Source organism: Lathamus discolor, chromosome 2 (assembly GCF_037157495.1).
Source record: "Lathamus discolor isolate bLatDis1 chromosome 2, bLatDis1.hap1, whole genome shotgun sequence".
Classification (NCBI taxonomy): domain Eukaryota; kingdom Metazoa; phylum Chordata; class Aves; order Psittaciformes; family Psittacidae; genus Lathamus; species Lathamus discolor.
This window is the reverse complement of record NC_088885.1, coordinates 113154436-113174540: the sequence shown is the minus strand read 5'-3', so window position 1 is coordinate 113174540 and position 20105 is coordinate 113154436. Positions and strand designations below refer to the sequence as shown.

At 40.2% G+C, this 20105-nt stretch overlaps 1 protein-coding gene across 2 annotated transcripts in view; it reads right to left on the bottom strand.

Annotated features, from left to right (window-relative positions):
* Positions 1 to 20105, bottom strand: part of TAF4B (TATA-box binding protein associated factor 4b) — a 70635-nt gene that overhangs the window by 22126 nt on the left and 28404 nt on the right. Inside the window, exons 8-13 of one of the 2 annotated variants that reach the window (XM_065668158.1) lie at positions 16838 to 16970; positions 16162 to 16267; positions 10634 to 10806; positions 7782 to 7912; positions 2106 to 2231; positions 996 to 1052 (exon numbers count right to left, since the gene is read on the bottom strand). In XM_065668158.1, coding sequence (XP_065524230.1) covers positions 996 to 1052; positions 2106 to 2231; positions 7782 to 7912; positions 10634 to 10806; positions 16162 to 16267; positions 16838 to 16970 — 726 coding nt within the window. The remainder of the gene's footprint in view (positions 1 to 995; positions 1053 to 2105; positions 2232 to 7781; positions 7913 to 10633; positions 10807 to 16161; positions 16268 to 16837; positions 16971 to 20105) is intronic. The other variant, XM_065668159.1, reaches the window with a different exon arrangement.

Below are 20105 nucleotides of genomic sequence, written 5' to 3'. Positions count from 1 at the left end.
CAGTCAAGTAACTATAGAAACCAATTTCTTCAGCTCTGTATCACACGTCTCACACCTCAATTGTCTTTATTATCGTCTGCTGTCAGATCCTTAATCAGAAATGTGAACAGGCTTGATGATTTATTCAGCAGGGAAAAGAATCTGTAGGTCAAGTGAAAAATTTCACACACACATACACATGCACACACATCTTCAACCTTAGGTACTTTCATTTCATTCTGTTCCCAGTAGCTCTGGGGGCAACTCCAGTGAGATCCAATATTAAGGCTCAATTAAAATAAGCTCCAATTAGTGGAGCTTTTTTCTCCCAGGCTAGAAAAGTCAGGAAATGGATATTGGGAAATGTAAAAAGTCAGCTACTGAGAGGAGGCTGCAGACATAAATGAACTTATTTGTTGATTTCTACAGTTGCTATGCAGAGGCCTCTGGGAGTAAAAGCTTAACCAGTCTAAGCTATAAACTAAAACCCCTGCAGCTAAACATGAACTGTGTGAAACAAGGGCTCCATTCCAGAACAGAAAACTGCTGGGCCCAGAAAATTAAAAGCCAGAGGCGTTTTCCATTTAAAACTAAATCCCAGTACCGCCTCCCAGCCAAAGAATTATAAGCAGTATCAGATTTACAAAACGAACAATTACCCTGGAAAAACGTAGCCTATTGTACAGTCCCAGATGCTAAATCTCAAAGTTTCTTTCTTTTTCTTTTTTTCTCTAATCCCACGTTATATTCCTACCAAGTGAACTGCTGCAGTTTACAAAGCACCATTTCTAGACAGGACTGAAACTACAAAAATAAAATAAAATGTTAAGAAAGAGAGCTCATAATTCATTGACCTCATTTGAAGCACTGCCCTTGCCTGTGGCAGTTCCTGTCCTTCCCCAAGGCCTCTGCAAATGGTATGCAGCAGCAAAATAAACCCTGACCTAATTGCCAGGACAGGGCTGCCAACCTTCTCTCAACACACAAAGGCAAGCATGGTAACTGGAAAGTCCTACCTCTTTTGCTTTCTGCTTTAACCGCAGTTGCTCTGGATCTTCTTTGTTGGAACGGCTCTACCAAAGGAAGAGGGAAAAAAATTGAACAGAAATTACTGGCATCCAAACACCATCGCATCCGTTAAATATTTAATAAATGACAATTTTCTCTGGTGATTGAAAGATTTAGCTCCAGGGGCGAATGCCTCAATCCAGACTGGCTTCCCTCCCCCCCTCCACACACATACACGCACCCCCCTCCTCATCTGGGCCAGCTGCCTCTGCTCTAGCCTGAAGCAAGATTAAGCTGAAAATGATGCTAACACTGTCAGTCAGGTCCAGTCTAGGCATGATGTTGTTCATGTCAGCAGCAGACACTTAAAAAGGACAGGAAGTATAGGAAAGAAAGGGAGTCGTACTCATGCAAGTACAACATGATTCTTTCAACTCAAGATTAGGCTTCCACCCAAGGGGCTTCAGAATTCAGCTTGAAACAAAACAGAAACACAAAAAAAAAAAAAAAAAGGATCAAGTCACACCTGATGGAGCAACATCTATGGATTTTTTTTCCCTCCTGTTCTTGAGAGGAGGGAAGGGGGAAGAAGGGTACTTTTGCTGTACTAGCAGTGGCTACATTGGGGTTCAGAGATGCTTGGGTACCAGCTCCAAGGACAGCTCCAAGGCTAGCGTTCTGATCTTGACTACAGAAAATAAATACCCCTGGCAGGATGGTGAGATCTCACCAGGCTCCAGGTTGGTGAGATAGTGAATCCATATTTTCAGTGCTCAGTATGTGATGGAGAATGACATACTGAGCCAGAAACAGAGACAGGAAGAAGGTTTACGGCTATATGAATACTGCTTTTATTTCCTTTCGACCAGTAGGAGTAACCTCAAAGGAAGAGTTCACACCACCACACATGTGAAAGAACTGCTTTGATATTTTTTTGTAGGAATGCAAAAAGCTAAAATCCTTTTTTTGTATAGCCTAAGCTGTCCTAAATATTACAGATTTCCTGTTACAGGGTTAATGGTGACTGCATTTAAAGCAGAAATTGGAGAAACCTGAAGTTGTTTGCCAGTCTAAAGAACAATACTTCTTGCTTTCCAAGGAAATAGTGAAGTTCTTACCTTGGCTGCTCGAAGCAACATTTCACGTTCCTCTTCATCCCTTCTCCGTTTTTCTAGGTGATCAAGCTCTTCAAGAAATCTCAGCTGTGCTCTGGTGTCACTAGATACGATGTAGTTATCACTCCCCTGGAAACAGAAGTTTGTTATAGACAACCAGGCTTTCATATACACCAATAGGGATAAGAAACCCAATGGGAACAATCCAACAAGAACAATGCTATTTTTCAAAGCCAGCAAGTGTCTCACTGAAACCACTGTTTCAGAAAGACTTCAGGTGGTAGGCAGTCATTTACAGATCTCTCCACTGAAGTATGTTTCTTGGCATCTGTGATGACTAAGAGTATACTGAACAAGTGACTACTAAGAGGTTATTGAACAATACCGACAAGAATAAAGTCTTTTAGATTTAAAGGCTAAAATTTTGTTTTAAACAGCAACCTCATACCCAGTAAACATACGTACAAGACTGCCTTTTGGATAGGTTAAGAGGGGAAAAAAAAACAAACAACTGTAAAGCAACAGAATATCATATCCTTTATCCTTTCCCTTTTAATATGAGAAAAAGTGAAATTTGTCATTTGAGTGTTTGGCATTGTAGCTACAGACATAATCCAGAGTTTTAAATAAGCATCACCTAGTATTTCCAAAAAGAGGTTTTATGGTTTAGAACTAGTTATAATGAATCTTGAGGGTGTAGAAAGTGAGGTAAATTATATATGGTTTATTACAGCTTTAGTAATACGTATCTTTTCCTCAGTGGATGCTCTCAAGTTATAGAATAGTTGATGTTGAAAGGTGACCTCTGGAAGTTATCTGGTCCAACTCCTGTACAAAGCTGGGCTAGTGAATAATAATGACTAGTTCCAACAGTTAACTGGACATGTATGCATCGAAACACAACTAGGGTCCCTTTGGTCTAAAACCCAGCAATTAGTAGTTTGGTTTTCACACTATTTTTACCCTCACTGGAAAGCCTGAGTTTAGCTCTACTTTAGCTACGAAAGACGACAAAGAAAGGAAATATCTAAAACATGGTCAACATGGAAAAGCTTGTTTTTACTATTCAGCCTATCTCTGGAAGAGCAATTTAAGCCATGTGTTGGCCAGAGTGCGTTAGGCAAAACAAGGCAGGGAGCCCATTCTAGATGAGGCATGTCTGTGCCACCTGTTTGTACCACTCTTTAATGCATGTCTTGGAGTCATCTTCTTTCCCTGTTACTTTGTGAACTTGTCTGTTCCTGAGAAATTCATCCTTGAGCTTTTATCAGTCAAACGCAGTATGTACTTTCAGCAACTCTTCACCCCACCCCAATTTCACATTTTTAATGAAGCAACCTTGACACACAACTATAAGCATACGATGTTTTACAGCTGTATTTCAGGCAAGGGTATATTTTAAGCTTATGGACTCTCAGTGACTTCAGATGCTAAATTTTTAGTTCTCAAACACACTATACTCAGACTTTTCTTCCCACACTCAGTCATACACTTTTAAAAGCTGTAAGGAAAGTAAAAGTCTTCTTGTGGGGCACCATTGTCTCCTGATCTGAATTCTCACAACCCAGCCAAAGACTGAAATCAATCCCTCCTCTGGTATTAAGTTTGGTCCTTTTCAATGAGCCGCCACATTGTCACGTATCACCAATTGTGGCTCAGACCACACCATGTGTTGCAACCAAGGAGGCTTTCCAAAGAAGAGTCTGTGGCTCTGCAGAAAGTCCAAACAACCTTTCCCCCTCTTCTGTTCCTACTCAAGACTTTTTTTCCCCATTGCTCCCCACAAAACATACACTACTTTGAGTCAGTCTCAGTACATTAGTACAATTTGTTTTGAAACAGCAGTTTATAATAATCCACCACCATGCCACAATCCTTTTAAAGGGACAAAGAAGAAAGCCGTATTACCAGAAGATTATTTTTTCCAAAGTTTAGAAGAATTTTGCTTTGGAACGCTCAAAGTCAGAGTCAGATTACATTTTTAAAGCCAAATCCAAGACCATATGCCAATTAGAAAGGCAAGCCTCTCAACCAGAAGCACTCTACCATGTTCTTATATGGGACATGAAATGGGAGCATCCGTAATAGTGTTTCAGCTTATCAACAACTGGTTTAAGATACTCTATTTCAGGAATTTTTAGAAGAGGAACACCTATTTATATTTTGTCCAAAATAAACTTGTTATCTATAATCATTTAGCACTGAATTGCTTAGACAGAAAAGATTATATTATATACCTGTTCATAAATTGTAGCCATTACTGTTATGATGGAGTAAGTTGGATTCAGTTGTTCATGCAACAGTTAAACTTCCTTACATAAGGCCAAAGTGTCCGCAGCTACAACAGTGCAATCCCAACCAAAGTAAAGTTAAAAGTGTAATCACAGACAGAATTTAAGCTACAGATAAAGCACATAACCACAATAGAGAGCATGGTTAGATTCGTACACGTGAAAGCTGATCTTGTATATCTGGCAGTTAAAAAGTTGGTTTTACTTTATCTGAGCTACACTTGATCTGCAGTTCACTAAAAGTGAAAGCCATTCTGCTACCTTAAAATAAATTATTGCTTTCAAACAACAATAGCACATCTATATAATCTTGTTATAAAATTAATTTTTCCATGCCTTTTTTTTTCCATCAAAAGAAATAAAGAAATGTATACAGTCAAGACTCTCACAGATGTGCTCTACAGCACAGCCAGCTCCTACCAAACTTTTTATGTTAGGTTTACACATATTTGAGACATGCAGCTTTGAAGCAAAGTATTCCCAGGTACATCTTTAGCAAGAAGAGAACTAGCAACAAATTCAAGAGCAGGTATATGCCTTGTCTGTGATTTGCAACTTCCTTCTTAGATTGTCACATACCTGTAAATGAATCTGAAACCTGACTAAGGTACTTGCATTTTAGCACCAGGAATGTATTGTATGTCCAGGGGCAGAAAGGAAAAACCACACACAGCAAAGCTGTGCTCCACTCCAGTCCACCAGGAAATAAGTGGAAAGAATCCCACAAAGACCAGCTCTCCCACAAAATTGGAACAGTTTAAGTCACACTGAACAGCCCTGCTGAGGACAGAGCAGGGACAAGCAGCTGCAGAGGTTCAGCTACTATGTGGGAACTTGATAAGCTCTGGCTTTAAACAGTCAACTCCTAAACCAGGTTAATAACAGAAAAGCTTCTGGTAAGTTATTTCTGCACTCTGCAGTTTGCTGGTGGCATGGGGTAGGTAGAAGACTGGCTGCTACCACATCTAGGAGTGCTCACTCCTCGCTATGTTTAAAGCTTACCCCTAAAACCAGACCGGTGACACACCACATCACCCTACAGATAGTGCAGTTTAGGGTTGCAGTATTTTACTGCTATTGCACATGGGGAAAATGTTTGCATGAAGCAATGCTTATAGCACAGCATGGTACCATGCCTCTCATGTGCTCATGGGCTCCAAACACAGGAACAGAGCAGTCATGCTGTGCTGAACCCATCCACATAAAAAACATGTTTTTAATCACCGTACTCTTTAGTTGTCATTATTAATTCTGGTTTTGGGTATCATATTATGTCACATACATACTCTTACACCTCAGCAGTTCTCCAGACTGTAGGAAGTAAGCAGTCAAGGAACCAAACCAGCAAGCTAATTACCTTTGTGGTCTTAGCAAGGCTCTATAAAGGCACTGCAACAAGAATCACAACAAAGAGCCGTTTACAGCAACCTGACAGGCTACTCCGCCTTCAGATAAAGAGACTGCTATGATAGTTTTATCTCAGTTAAGTTAGTGACTTCCAAAGACAGACTCCTCTATCTCCCCGCTCCAAAACTTAGTAAAAAAGGGGCAAAAGTTGGCAAGCATGGCTGCATGATATGGCTGCCGACTCACTCTCCCTGCAAGGGTACCAATCAGATGTAAGTTGCTAGGCATGAGCTGAGCAAACTGGGGAGAAGAGTTTCCCAAGTATGATCCCATGAATTACTGGCTTTTTACACCAACTTCAACCTTAACAATACTTACCCTAGTTTCACCCCACCTAGACCCATTACTGTATATCTTTTTGTCATGGACATAAGCAAATACAAAGCCTTACAGGGCAACTTGAAAAGGCTCTGGAAAATTCTCTGAAAAATATGATGCCCACATTGCCCACTGATACCTATCAATAGCCTAGAGGGAAAAGAGGATGGGGAAGCACTGGGGGAAGTGGAATACAGGGTTGTGTACATACATAAATAAATACATAACAGGGCTCCAAAACCCTGTAGTGTTCTGCTCTTGAACATTTAAAAGCCTGTCAGCATCTTTCACAATATTATTACTCACAAACATAATCCTAAGGACACTCCTGTAACGTAATACCATCTTCCTGACAGAAGAGGGTCCCTGTGCCTCTAGGATTATCATGCCCATTACTTGTTTGTTTTGTTTATAAGAAAAAAAGGACAAGAAAGCAAGCTTATTGTAAGACTGCAATCTTATCATTGCTCCTGGCAATTCAATCAGACAAAAACCTATCAGTTTTCCTACTGCTTTAGTTCAGTGAGAAAGAAATCAGCCCTATCAAGCTCACTGTCCAAGAACATTCCCTTGTGCCCTTGGTGTCTGCAGGACACAAAGTCCTACTGGTTACCCAGGACTTCAACTTCCACCTCAATTTTTGCTCAGGATCGTTACTGGATCTCCCACTTTGAAGAGACAACATAGAACATGTACAGATTTCTAAAGACTTCTCATTAAAAACTCTTTTTCTTTTTCTGCATGGATTTTCTACCATGTCTTCTTCTGGCAAGGAACAACATACTCCAACTGCTCCAGACATCACTATAAATACTTGGAAGTTTCTAAATAGTTTCTGCTCTTTACTATTGATTCTTCAGTGCTTAAAAGCCGATAAAAAGTGTTCAGTCAAAAATAACTCCTATTCCACCAGTTAGTAGCTCTTCTTAAATTTCATTAAGTATAAGTTCCTGTGAAAAAAAACTCAATAAACTAAACCTGCTTGATATTGAAAATGTGTGGACTAATATCTTATTACTGAATGACAAAAAAAGAGAACTATTTTGGCCAGTAAGTTATTGCTTCCCATTTGTACCATACAAGTATCTTAAGGGATACTGGCTCACTGGAACCTAATTTACTTCATACTGAATGAAGCTAATACAAGAAGGAGGGGAGGGAATTTTAAGTAGCACTGGCAGAAGAAGAGTTCTGGAAACTTTAAGATCAAAGGGGTCTCTGCCTTCACATGGAGCACATTCTAAAAATAAAATACTCCATTCAGTTTCCCAAGGCTTTTTTATTGAGCCAATACTGCAGTTTCATCAACAGTAAACACATAAAGCAAACACACGCCCCTAAATCAACCCGACCACCAAGAGCATTCAAAAATAGCTTTACATTTAACTATGCAAGACAGATTTTTGTGTAACAGCCACCACTTTAGTGGAAGAGGAGAAACACATGCATTTACTCTTATGCTGGGTTTTAAAAGCATCTATCCAACAAGCTGAATGGAAAACCTAAGGACCAGTTAGAGGCTAAAAACAGTTAAAACCAGCCTTTGGTAGACACTGCAAACACACATACTGCATATGATGTGGCTATACTTGGAAGAGGTTTACCTTCGAGGCTGCAAAGCAGGAAAACTTTGGTGCAAAACTTGCTTAATGATTTCCTTTACCTTGTGGGTTGACACTCTGTGCTGAGCAATTACAGTCAGCTTTTCTAGGAGCCCTCGTAATCTCTCCTGTGTAGCACGGGAGATCAAGTTCACAACATCAGAGTTAAGTTCCGTAATGTCATGCCTTTTACCTGTGGAAGCAGAGAAAATCCATTACGTGTTTTAGTAGTAGCTGATAATTGAAATAATTAGCACAGCAGGTATTCTGTTCCCCCTGGAAGTCATACCCATTATGAATAAAGGTTTGGAGATTATGATTTTCCTGGTAAAGTCACAACTTCAAAGATCTTAGACATTACATTAATAAAACTTAGCCTGGAGCTTCAGAAAATATAGACATTGTTTCACTTAGCCTCCAGAACCACTCTCCTTGCAAGGTCATTTATAGGACAAAGTTAATAAGAACACAAATCAAGCTTCATGTTCGGGGAGGGGGAGAAGTGGTAGTTGTAGAAATTAGTGCCATATTCTGTTAATTCCAGTAATTAAAAAAAATAGAGAATTACATTGTGCCCTGCTTGACACCGTGCTTGTTAACAACTCATGACATTTATTCGATGAGCAGAGACGATTTTTGCAGCCCACTCCAGGCATGCAGGACCCTCTTCACCTGCCTCAGCCGACCAGCACAGGGCAGACAGACCCAACCATCCCATGGCAGTGGCTCAGACAACACAGATCAAGTCCAGCCAGGGTCATCATGCCATCACCTTCAACCTTTTCTCTCAGGCTGCTGCTGCCTCTCTGCATTTCAGCAGCTGCGACCGAGGCTGGTGACCGCTCCAGGCAAAGCTGTGCCAGCCCCGCACCCAGAGCTGGGCATCACCTCTGCAACCTTCCCGCGGCTGCAGGCTGCCGACGGAGAAGCCTGCCTGTGGTTGACACCATCGATCATTCAGTGCGACTCTGTTGAGACACCTGGATGGCAATGATTTTTCCCTGGTAGGCACAGCAGGCAGCAGTTTCACATGCCTCATGTGCTGTACCTGTCAGAAGCACTTTCCCTTGCCCCTTGCTGCATTTACAGCGGCTGTAATATTTTATGATGCAATATACAGCACGCCTTCAAAACCCATTTCAGTATTTATTGCCAAGCAGAGTGTTAAGAATGGATAAACACTACACAGTAAAAAAAAAACTAATCACCTAATTCATTTGCTTTTGCTACTCTAACTGAAAATGAAAAACAGTCTCGTGAGACAGGGAGAATCTACAATGCTTTCCCAGATATAATCTAAGTGTTCCCACTACTTGATCTTTGCCAGCGAGCACTGGCCTGTACCCTAGCAGAGTGCAAAGCTCATTTTGTTCAAGCACCTTTCAACACTTCCACAGCAACTTCTCACTAGACTATCAGAATACATTTTAGTATGCCAACTTGAAGACAAAACATCCCAAATCTCAAGACCTCCCTTCACACACGATTCATAAACCAAAAGGGCTTGGTTCAAAAGCAGAAGTGTTCATTTTCTGAATTGCTGTATTCCCTCACTGTAATATTTTCCTTGCAATCAAAACGCTCTTCATTTACAACATGCATTATTATTATTAGTAATGTGAAACAGCTACCACGCCAGCCATGAAACAGCCAGGCTTGTATCCATCCATCTTCAAATGAATTGTCTTCACACCCTAAATGAGAAAATTATTCTAGAAGTACTTTATGTTTTTGTACAGCTCTTCATTTTTCCTTATGCCCACTTCCCCTGAACGACTGGTTAATGCTCTACTGAATTTTGGGAAAGTCTTCTAGGCACCAGTTTTGATGTGTATTTTCTCTTTTCCACTACTGACACAGCACTTCCCTCAACTATGCTGTATACAGCTCAGATGGCACATCTGCACTAATGCAGGATGTATGGAGGTAGCAGGCAGCATTTGCAGGCCACATGCTCATCACATGCTAGCTGCTCAGTTTGGACCAAGAACCAGTTGCATGTAGAAACAGAAAGATTTTATGATCATGTAGTTAAACCACTGTGACAGAATTACAACTGCATGTACAAACAACAGGCTTTCTTGAATGCTCAGCTGTAAAACTCACTGTTCCAGTAGGGCAAGCTACCAGGCAGAGAGCATGAGCATGGAGTTGAGCAATATTCATCCAGTTTGCTGTAGACAGCAGTGGTACCAATCAGCGTGGTGCTATACAAATACATGCACCCTGCTCTGACATAATACAACATTGCTAAGCAACAGTTGTTATTTTGCTCAGAAACTAACAGCTGAAATAATACATACACTAAAAGCTTCCTATAAGAGGTTAGTCACAGGCACTTAACATACATTCCAGTATTATTCAGTGATACAGACAAACAGCTTTAATGTCTCTTTCACATAAAATTAAATTTTTTCCCATAGAAAGAGTTATAAACTAAGGTCTGCCCTGTGTGTATTGGCAGTTTGAAACCCTTAATGCTGGTCAATAGAATACGTACACCTGAGCAGGCTGAGGAATGCAAAAACTGTTAGGAAAGTCAGTGTAATGTATCAAGTTGGGAGCTGCAGAAATAGAAAAGCACACTTAAAGTGTTTTGACACCAGCATCTATACGGTTATTAAGTGTTCCATTAAGTTTAAGAGTCATAAAGTTGCTCACTTCTCACATGTTAAAGTGGCACCAGTTTGTTTCTTCTGCTTGTGCTTCAGACTATTTACATGTAAAAGAAAACCTTACAAAAGAGCTGTTTCCTAGAAGCAGAAATAAAAACTCAGTATATTTTGGTAGAAACACATGACTTGAGATGATCAAAGTAGTTCCAGCTCCTCCTTCAAAGACTGGAGGCTAGCTAATGAAGCAGGCAAGGAAATGCTACATCCATACATATCTGTTGCACACACTTTATTCTCACCTATGTTCAAGATCTTCTTCTGAAGCGCTTCCGAGGAGAGAAAAGGTTCATCTGCACAAGAGCGGATCACAGTACCAATGGCCTCAGAGTTTGTTGACAAAATGCATGCATTCTCCTCGTTAAGATTGACCCCAGCCATAGAAGTCACATCATTTATATCATCTTCAACTCTACTAAAGAGAAAAACAACACTTAATGCTTTGCTCAGAATAGATAGAAAGAAAAAGCTTCTTGACTATCAACAGCCACATTGCGTATCTTGGAGGCTACCCCTACACAATAGATGTTTAGTGTGGGTGTGGACAAGGACAGGTGGAAGTTAACAGCTTTCACACTTCAGTGAAGTGCGTCTCAAACATTAGATTGACTAATGCCTCAGTTGCTAGGCATGCAAATCCTCTATATGAAACCGAAATTCTGAGAGAGCTCAAAAGCCAGGGACTGAGGTAAACCTGGATTAAAAGCTCCCAAACCCCCTGCCCTGCACTACCACTCTTAAAGCTTGAAATTTGTTTCAAAACTCCAATTCATCAGGCAGAACTAAGTGCTGAAGGAAACTGGATATTGACTCATAAAGAAGCCCACTTTCTAACTGAGATACCTACCCTATGAACTGAAGCTTACAGCACAGGCATGTTAGCACAGACCTGAACTTTGCTTTCCTTTTAGTGAGTTCTCTTAAAAAATAAGATGCAAACACTCCTTTGTCTATATACTAGAACCAACCTAGACCTTGCCCTTTGAATCACTCCTACCATACAGTACTTACGTATGTAGCAGAGGGGATGTCATGCTTTTGAAGAACAGCAGCAGAGCTCTAGTTCCAGCTCAATTTGCTGGATTCTGCTGTAGCAGCTTTGGACTATGTGTTTAAAATAAAACCTCAAATCTGGCATACTGAGCACTAACACATACTCATAGCAAAGCTCATGTTAAGCAAATAGCCTGTGTGCCTCAGCTTTCTTTTTATTATTTTTTTTTTAATAAAATCATTTAAGTTAAAATACTGAATGAATCTTATATGGGAAAAGATTTGTCAGGACTTTGGCAGTGAAACAATCCAAGTTATTTTCAAGTAAGTGAAATAAAGTAACAAAGGCCCTGACAGTGGCTTCAAGAACCAATCCAGAATAGATGTCTGCAATATCAATACAGACAAGTGAAAGCACTCAATCTGAAGGTCTTTTGATTTGGAAAACAAAACTAAAACACACACTTCTCCTCTTGAAGAGTATTCTCTGGCAAGGTCTGATAAAGTTCACCTTCAGAAAATACTGTGTGGCCTACCTCACTCTTGAACAAGGGGTTAGCCAGAAATATGCCTTTCTTAAGTGAAATGTGATCTCTTAGGGCTGGCAGTGGGTAGAAGCTGATGTTATTAACATGTAGGTTGGGTTTGAGCCATACTCAAAACACACAAGAAAGTGTTGGGATTTTTTCCTTAGGGATCTTCTCCTTTGGGCTTCAGTAAGTTTCTATGGTGTAAGTTGTCTACCACAAATTTCTGGAGATAAGCCTGGCTAGGAAAGGAGTCCAGCCCTTCCCTACTCCTCCTTCTATTTATTTGTGTGCCCTCATGGCTGGGAGCTATACAAAAATGATTCATTCAGGAATAGAGATCCAAAGGATTCTCAAACCAGCTTCATTCATTAAGTCTAACTAGACACGATAGCTTCCTGACTAGGCTTGTACCCCAAATCCATTGTGCTAAAAGCATTAAACCCCAGGACTGTCAGAGCAGTTAGATGACCATGATCAGGATTCAAAGTTGAAGTTACCGCTGCCAGAACTATTTCTCTCTCCCTACTCTTTCACGCCCAGCAACTGAGCATATAGTCAAGCCCTATCAGCCTAACAGAGACCCTGATCTTTCAAGAAGTATGTAAATGAAACTTCACTGCATGATAATTGAGTGCTAACTGATCTTCACAAGTACACTCCTGTTTCTTCTTCTTAATGACCACTACTCTGCTGATGGCAGAGACAAGAATCCCACTAAAGTGGAGGCTGACACCAATCTTCCGATAAAGGAGATTACAAAAATCAGCACGACTAGCACCAAGAACACATCAGAAGATATCAGAGCTAGATGCTGGAACCTGACATTACCCCAGTGGAGCTGCTTACAAAATCCAGGTAAGGATGCTCACAGCTCAGGTACAACTGTATAGTACACTGTTTCAGGAAACCATTTTAGCTTTCAATCTGGCCACATACTCCAAATACTCAACATGAAGGAGGTAAACTTCTACACTACATATCTATCCACCTTTCTACATACCTGAGTTTCTCTTTATCAGTTTACTGTTTTCTTTAATACTTCCATGCATATTTCCATTTCTCACTGTCTCTCTTGTGAGTACACATGTACAAGAGCGTATATGCAAGCAGACATCCTTACCTGTACTGTTTTTAAGGACCAATTCTAATTTCTTCATAACTTTGCATTAAATCACCAAGTCACTAGCCTTGATGGAAGACTAATTTTCACTTATGAAAACACTCCGGCACTTATTTTACCTAACCCAAAGAAACTATAATTACATTTCCTTAGAAGTAGTACTCACTAAAGAAAATATAAGTTTCAGAAGCCATGTGAAGTTTGTACTTTTTACTATTCTGTTTCCCTTTGCTGTTCCAACAAACCTCACTCATTTTAGGTAAGGTATGATGTACTTCGAGTAAGCGATAGAAATCATTCTACTAAAGTGACAAATTTAAAATATGCCATAGCAAACACACACACATTCCTGTTGGATACTGACTTGCTTTCATTTTCAACAATCCCCCCCATAAAGCCCCCCTTCCACACCACTTTCTTTAATGCTTTTTATATTTCACATATCACACCCAGAAACCAACAAGAAAAAACTCTCCCAGCTGTTTTAAGTCTCCAGTGATTTAAGTTTATTAGGACAATGGGGAAACAGAACAGAAAGTGCTACCCTGTATGAAGTCAGTTTCGACACTTACGCTGAACGTTCTCTTGGAAAAGAGGAGCAAGCAAGGCAGATGCACCACGCACCTACAAATGTGCCTGTACTGGCTTGAAAAGTGAGGCTGTGGCACCCTCTGGTGTTCGACCAACGCACGTGTATTCTTCTGAATCCATCTTTAACGCATGTTATACAACAGCCAAAAGCTAAAACGAGAAGGGCATGTGCAGCCCTAACCTCCCTGCACCATCACAGACAACTCCAGTGGGGCAAGAACCACCAGCGCTCACCACCAGCATGGGGGAGGAGGAGCAGCTGCCAGGACATTCTCCACTCTGCTGCCTCACTCCTGTTTGTCTTCTGATTGAGATCGCTAGTCCCTTCTGGACAAAATGCACAGAAGTCAAGAGTTGTATGTGCTTTGGAGAACAATTCTATTAGACAGAATAGATGCACAAAGAGGCAAACATGTGTCTCATTTTTTCCAGAGTGCTCTAGCATATACTTTACAGAAGTATATAAAGCAGTTTATAAAAACTTGATGCTTTAAAACAGACTTCCCTTTACAATACATGCTATGGGGCAATCAAGTGACAGTGAAGAACATAATTTCTAGAACCTTTTTTCTTTTTTTTTTTAACTGGGAGATAAGGAATCACCACTTTATTACTGCTCATCTCAAGCAACCTAAACCAGCCCATTAAGGAGCAGACATGGTCAAATTGCAGCCTATTAAGTACAGCTTAGTGAGTACACTCGAGCTCAAATCCTAACCTAACCAAGTCACACAGTAGCAGAGGGAGCCAGGCTCAGTGACATACTGCAATGAGAGTATAGTTTGCAGTGCCACATGTACAATCACATCAATTACAAGACACACTCTCTGCCCATAACGAATCTCATCACAAAACCTGAAAGGGGGCTATGGTGCTTCTCTCTGCCTCACACATGATCAGCAGGTCATGCATGATGGATCACAGGTCACAAAGAACAGCTGTGCTGGGAATACTGAAAGTCAAGACAGAAGAGAACAACCCACTTCACAGCTTACTGGGGAACACCTATTGCCCAGGCCAGATTAACCCTATGTGGTGTTAGGCCTGCTTGGAGAACATACATACTTGATGGAGGGAAGCCAAAAGCTCAGGTAAACGCTGCCCAGGTTCAGATATAAGAGGATGCTCATATATAGGTTTTGAAGTTGGAAGTTTTGGTTATAGCAGTGAATAGAAGAAGCACCAGGGATATAAGAATGCTTCTTAGAAAAAATTAAGGTGAGTTAGAGATTTTAAATATGAATTCTCATGAAATTAAGCTACTTTGAAAATCATAATCCAAAAGCAAGAGCAGAAATCCATCTTGGATCACACTGTAAAACCAGAGTTTTTCCTACACTAAGAATTCCACAATTTGGAGAACGAACTTCAAGAATTCAAACTTTTTCATGTAAGACAGTTAATATATTCCAACTGGCAGAGAAAAAAAAAGTTCCCCTTTTTTATTTATTTAATTTGTTTGTTGTTTTGGCTTTTTTTTCTATTAATTATATTTATGAAGTGATTTTCTTTTTCCCAAACATCACTACCCAAAATTACATCCCAAATTATATTCCGAAGTGTATTTCGTAAGAGCTTGAGACAGCTGAACAGAGCTATTGCTTTAACATCAGCTTTTTATTTCAACTTCTGGCTACCTGTATTCTGGTGTTTACTATATACTGTATGTTACTATAAACAACAACAGCTCTCTGTCTTGTATCAGTGCACACAAAGCTGTATGTAGCTTTCAAGAGATAAGAAGTCAACTGGTCAACAAGACAAAGGTGTCATATCTGCTTTTATCCCCAGAAGAGCAAATTCGTGCTTGCCTTAAAGTCATAAGTTTATAATGCTTACAGCAGTCTGTACCTCTGTTCCAACATGACATTTCAGAGCTACAAAAATAATTTCTGCTTTTGAAAAGTTAATCAGTTACCAGAACTAAAGGCTTTAAGCACTCTTGTAATCTAAATGCCTAGGAGAATGTGCCAGAAGTCATAATTAGTGGTGTAGTCAAAGACTTTCACCTCTACATACAGGAACAAGCTTGTAAGAGGAACTAATAAAAGACTTTGAAATACAGCACAGAGCTTTAGACAGGTTACCAACCAGTCCAAGTAACAGTTCAATGCTATCTTTCGATCTGTAAAAAACAGGTTATATCTGCTTTAATTCTACAGAAAGCTTTTAATACAAGGTAACTGCTTTAGATTAGTTAATAGTACTCATAGGATAGAGATCAAATATGCCTCCTCTGCAAGTGAAAAACTGGTACACAGTGATGCACACTGTTTATATAATTACATTCTTGTGACAGCATGATAAAAATCCAACCTCATCAAGACAGCTTTCTTATATTAAAAATAGTTATCATCTGATATGAAGTCAAAAGTTTTAGGTTTCCCCTTCCCAACTGGTATTATAAATTGAAAAACTTCTATCATAAACAAGTTTCTAAAGAAAGTTGCTTTGATTTGGGTTCTGTTGCCACTTCTAAACTGTCTGTTTCTTTTGTTCCTTCTTACAGTAAACTTCTGATATTGTTTATTTTTACCTGAAGGATGTTGCTCCATTTGCTTTTATTTCAGCTTTCTGAACAGGAGATGCTTGAAGCGACAGAATTTTATTTCCTGGCAAGGTAATTTGTTTCAGAATGGAACCTAAAACAAAACAAAGAACATGCCATGGTAGAAAGCAAAATGCTAAAACAACTGTTTAATCAGTTCATGCTTCTAGCAAAGGCTACTGCAGTCTCAATAACTACTCAGGTCCATGGAAAACTAGACACTCTAGAATCTTACATTCTACACGTTCTGTTTGGCCCAAACCACTACACAATGCCAGCAAACACCCTCCTCTCTGCTGACCAGTGGAAGGTTTTAGTGAAAACTGGCTGCCTGAGACAAACTCACATTGTGCATCAACCAGGACCTGTTGAAGGAAAACAATTCTCAAAAGCATCACGGTTTAAAGGAATTTCATTGCAAGGAGCTTACTCACAGTATTTTTAACAAGTACATATGTTTGGCTGACATGCTTGTAACAGGTTCCAGAAGCTGACATGGCACTCTCATCAGAGCTCCAAGCAAAGATGTTCAACTTATCACACGGAGCTGGCTGCTCCCAACAGACAGCCACCTTCTTATATTCCTACAATCCACCAACAGCCTGCACTTATTTCTATACTTCAACAGTCTTCTCCCTTCTCCATTAAAAAGGTTTCACTTTACCTGCAGGTAACTGGCTAGTTTGAACAAGTGTATTCAGTGGCATGCTTTTCTGAGATGTCTGTAGGGTCAGTGTTGAGGGTTGCGGGAGTGAAGATACTTGCTTTACAATGGTCCCTGATGGTTGTTGGACTACCTGGAAGTGCAATATACAATATCACAGAGTGAGAAGAGATGAACATACACAGAAGTAAATAGTATCAATGTATCAACATGTTCATTTAGCTTTAAGCTCTAACTCTGTGAGTTCTAACAGATACTTCACCTTTACTCTCTACTGAAAACCATATTAGACAAGTTTCACTGAGTATTACACGATCCATTACACTTAGAGGCTTTCCTCTATGTAAGTCCTGCTTAACAAGACAGTTGAATATTGAGTCTGTGTGCCAACAGGTTCAAAAGGGTAGATATCACATACACCTAGTTAAAAAGAGAGAACACCAAAACAGTTAGAAGTCAAACATGAAATCCTTTTCCTGTCAGGAATTAAGAGTATACACTGTAAAGTTACTAAGGCATTTTTAGAGCTGCAACATCAATTGTAAATTGAGATGCCGCGTTTCAAAGTGTTAAGCAAAAGTAAACTGAACACATCAGTTAGCTGGAACATGAAGTACTAACCAGCAACACCCATAGTGAGTACAGCCTCTACACAAAAGCATCAGTACGCTGCTGAAGGGTAAAAAGGAAAGGGGATGATTGTTTTGTTTTATTTAAAGAGGCTCTTTAAAGAAATAAAACCAGACAGCAGGATGTTGTCACACAGGCCTACAGGCACAGCCCATAAATACTAAGTCTTCCTCTTCAGGGGCACATATTAAAATGCAAGAAAGTAACAAAATTCCCCCACCCCTAAAAGCCCATTTCTAAGCCTCCTAGCTAGCAGAATGTGGGCTGCAGCTTTTGTTACATCCTTTGGAAAAGTTCTTGATTACAAGTAATAGAAAGATGTGCTTTTAGCAAAACACAAAATTATCAACATCTTCAGATTGAATCCTACTTTTTGTCAGCAAAAGCTAATATAAAGGAAGTTCTGGAATCAAGAAGCCACGTTTTCTCCTCTACATCTTTTTTGTCTGACTTTAGAAAGTCTAAAGAGTGCTTGTACAGCAACACAGCACAAGTTTAATTACAAAAATAATTTATTATACTTCAGAAATTAGTCTGTCTCCTTCTGTCATCTAGCTTCATATTTGTCAGTAAACATCATCAGGATAAGCATCACTCATTCACAAAAAGAGGCATTTTGTGTATCAAATACTCAAGATACACCCCACCCATGCCCATATTAATAGCATCAGGGTTTGGCATCGCAACAGGAAAGCAGAATAACTGAGCTGAAGGTGGTGTCCAAGAACCAGACAAGAAACAGACAGCTGTTGAGAAGAAACCTAGGTTCCAGAAAAGGAAAGAACCATGGGAGTACATGCATGGGTAGACTGTGTACAGAGTCAAGGTTCACACACGCAGCACTTGCTCATGAAGTAATACAGACATGAACATTAGCTGCCATATGTTTTACCAAAGTGCAGTTAGATACTTCTGAGAGACCCAGCTTCCATGTGCTGGAAGTTGTAAATAACATTAACAGCATCATTTAGGTGTTCAGGCAATTACTGAGCCACCAACCGATCAGCTTGGACAAACTGCTCGCAAGGCTCTGCCAGCACCCACACTGACACGCATCAAGAGATCCTCCCTACCACCAGTGAGAATGATGCTTCATCTTCGGCATCGAAACACTGAAACAGCACAGGAGGAAAGCGCAGCATTCAAGATTAAGGTACAACAGACAAAAGAACAGAGACTGGCAACGTTAAATCAACAGTCTAGGTGGAGGTTGGGAAATAAGCCAAGTAACCGAGGAGACTAGATCAACAAGACACGGAAAGGATGTATTGGCAGTAAAGCTAATTTTCTGTTTGCCATTCTAACTGCTAGACTAACAGAAGCTTGAAGTCCTTGGGAGTTGCTACAGGGAGGGCAACAATGCTAGAAATTTCAACAAGGATCTAAATCCAGAAAGAAGTATTACAAAAGTAGGTAATACCTATGAGAAAGAGTTATTGTCTCTTCATGTTAGCAGCAAGAAGTAATAAAGGAAAAGGACTGTTCCTTTGTGCCCCATTAAGGAGGTTGACAGAGACATCAGAATAAAAAGCACCAACACTCTTAAGTAAAGCAAAATTACAATGCAACATCCAGACAACAGCATAAAGTCAGCTGCCTGAGAGAGACTTTGACTAGCCTTACTTGCGTCTGTTCTACATTCATAAAGCAAAATTCAGAGAGCAGCAGAGGAATGTTGAGGTATCATCACACACCTCAAGGACTGCTTCAGGAAGGAAGCCTCACCAGCTGAATGCAAAAGCATACATCCAGGACAAAAATCTCTTGAAAAATAACAGAGACTCTCTAGTCAAGAAAGCTCAGCTCTGAAGGGACTCAACTAACAACTCACTAAAAACAAGTAGCTGGAACAGCACAAGCACTCCACTTCTTGCTTCAACTGTTAGCAACGTCCAGGGAGTGCATCTCACTGGTAATTGTGGGGACTACACCATAAAACTCTTGTTCTTTAAGCTTATCATGAAGTTGTAGTCTCACAGCAACTTTCCTGCCACTGGAGGCCAGCAGCTGGTAACGTAGATTTTCATTTATTGTACTTTAACAAGAGATACAGAAATATGGCAGCAAGACAAGCCTTATTTCCAAGATGAAACTTCTTTGTGACCCAATGCCTTTAAATGAGGCTGTATAAAAGAAGTCATCAGGAGGGAACCCTTCCAAGAGGGCAACTCTTACAGCACAGGTGTGCAATCAATCCCAACAGCATTCCCGAAGAACAGGTCCCTCTGTATCCACCATACAAACCTAGAGTTTTGATAATCACACTATGGAAATGAAAGTTACATGGTGCATCACTCTGGTCACAATTTTGATACTAAAATACTGCAGTACTGCATTCTTAAGCACCACCAACATTACAACAGAGTTGGCACATGAAAGTTCATTTCACATTCATCAAGCACAAGAGTCCTAAATTAGAAATGGGCATGTAGAGGGAGTGCATGGCATCAGACGACCCTGTGGGCTGGAAAGGGAAAGAAATTGCTGGCAGCATTATATGGACAGATTTGCACAGCTGGCATGTGCTTCCTTTCAGCTGCCAACAGGACCCTTCTGTTAGGGAGGGGAGGTCCATATCTGTTTTCTTGTGGGAGGAAACAGACCCTCTGTCCTTTCAAGGAAAGGCATCAGGGAAGCC